Source organism: Mandrillus leucophaeus, unplaced genomic scaffold (assembly GCF_000951045.1).
Source record: "Mandrillus leucophaeus isolate KB7577 unplaced genomic scaffold, Mleu.le_1.0 Scaffold6065, whole genome shotgun sequence".
Lineage (NCBI taxonomy): Eukaryota > Metazoa > Chordata > Mammalia > Primates > Cercopithecidae > Mandrillus > Mandrillus leucophaeus.
In genome coordinates this window covers 4030-6167 of record NW_012106548.1, presented here as the reverse complement: position 1 = coordinate 6167, position 2138 = coordinate 4030, and the positions used below count along the sequence as shown (strand labels likewise).

General features: G+C 48.6%; 1 protein-coding gene across 1 annotated transcript; it reads left to right on the top strand.

Moving 5' to 3' along the window:
- Positions 1-212: 212 nt before the first annotated feature.
- LOC105553739 (serine--tRNA ligase, cytoplasmic-like) lies at positions 213-2078 on the top strand (the record flags this gene model as incomplete). The annotated part of the gene is made up of 4 exons (XM_011999875.1): positions 213-450; positions 995-1124; positions 1410-1567; positions 1824-2078. Coding segments are annotated over 4 exons (766 nt in total), but the record flags the coding sequence as incomplete, so codon positions are not given.
- Positions 2079-2138: the final 60 nt, after the last annotated feature.

The window sequence follows — 2138 nt, the reverse complement described above, 5'->3', positions numbered from 1 at the left end:
TAAGTGGAAAATATTCTTTCCTCTTAATTTACATTTCTTTGATCTCTGTCCGGGACCCCAAGGTGGACTGAGCCTTTCCTTTATCTTTTTAGTATTCTCTCCCCACTCCCAGGCAGGGATTAAAGGAAATTTTTCCTGCACTATCACTGATATCTTTCTTGTGGTTTCTTATTCTAGCCAAGGTCCTCCCCTCTTCCTCTTAACTGGTATAGCTCCTTCCTTCCACAGGTGATTGGCAAAGGCAGTGAAAAGTCTGATGACAACTCCTATGATGAGAAGTACCTGATTGCCACCTCAGAGCAGCCCATCGCTGCCCTGCACCGGGATGAGTGGCTCCGGCCGGAGGACCTGCCCATCAAGTATGCTGGCCTGTCTACCTGCTTCCGTCAGGAGGTGGGCTCCCATGGCCGTGACACCCGTGGCATCTTCCGAGTCCATCAGTTTGAGAAGGTGAGTAGATGGGTCAGGGTAAGGAGTGGCCCTTTCTCTCTCTCCAGAAGGGTTAGATGAGAGATGGGATCTGTGTTGCTGAGGCCCATCCTGGCTCCAGCTTTTCCTCTCATTGCTTACCTCTGTGTTTCTGGGGAAGTGTGTGCTGGAGTGGCGGGGAGTATCCACCCTGAAACCAGGCTGTGGCTTTGCCACTCACCAGCTGTGTAACATTGGGCAAAATACATAAGCCCCCAGTGCTCCATTTCTGCCTTTGTATGAAGAGGGTAACAGTAACGGTGCCTGCCTCGCCAGGCCTATTGTGGCCTGTTGTGAGGATGATCCCAGTCAATATATATAAAGCACTCAGAACAGGGCTGGCATGCATATGGGAAGCTCGCGCCATAAGCATTTGCTTTTGTGGTCCAGTGCCAGTTGCTGGGGGCCCAGCCTCATCTGCCTCCCAGTGGTGTGGAAACGGGTCTTCATGGCAAGGATGTCTCCCTCTTCAGTCGTTTATTCACCCTATACCACTGTCACCATCTCCTTGGGTCCCTCTCTGCAGATTGAACAGTTTGTGTACTCATCACCACATGACAACAAGTCGTGGGAGATGTTTGAAGAGATGATTACGACCGCGGAGGAATTCTACCAGTCCCTGGGCATTCCTTACCACATCGTGAATATTGTCTCAGGTATGGGACCCAGCCTCTTCCCAGCCTCCCTTTCCTGCATCCCACAGACGCCACCCTCACCAGCTGAGCTGCCACACAGAGAAACAGATCACAAGTCGAGTAATTGCCCACATTAATTAAACTATTACCCTCTTCTCACTGGGGAGTATTTGTTGTTAAGAATATCTGGATGTGATTTCACCTCTGGAGACAGGCCATGAATTAAAGAATTCTCCAGGCTTGCTAAAGGTTAGCCTTCTGAAATACCATCCCTCCTTCATGAGTTCTAGGGGTTTTTCCTTACAGGTTCTTTGAATCATGCTGCCAGTAAGAAGCTTGACCTGGAGGCCTGGTTTCCGGGCTCAGGAGCCTTCCGTGAGTTGGTCTCCTGTTCTAATTGCACGGATTACCAGGCTCGCCGGCTTCGAATCCGATATGGGCAAACCAAGAAGATGATGGACAAGGTAGATGGCCCCCAGGGAGGTGGGAAACAGAGCCTTCAGTACACGGCCCATCCATCTTATTTCTCAGCCTTTGGGGTGCACTGGTCCCAAGCATCATGGGAAAATCTGAGCTTCTCAATGTAGACCAAAAAAGGAATCTGAAAATGCCTTGTACTGAGTCAGGACTGAGTTCTTTTAGCTAGAAACCTGAATCTAGCTCTCTTCTATAAGGTAATTCTAGCTTTTCTCTTTCTGGCTTTGTTTTTCTTAACTCCAGAGAAAGAATAATCTCCATTTATCTACACAGAACAAGTTGGAGGCTTCCCTCTTCTCACCCAAGAAGGTCTGGGTTGTAAGCTGCTCTCTTCAAACCCAATTCTCAGGCCCTACTCTTTTCCAAGTCAGGGGCTTGAAAGGGGTGAAAAGGAAAGGCCACAAGAGTAGTTTCTTCCTTCCCTCAAAGGGCCCAACTCCTCAAAATACCAGAAGCTACCACTTGTCACTCATGGAGACATGAGGGATCTTTCTGCAGTTATCTAACAGGCAATAAATACCAACTAATTCAAATTCAGAAAAAAGTTGCTAAGGGGTC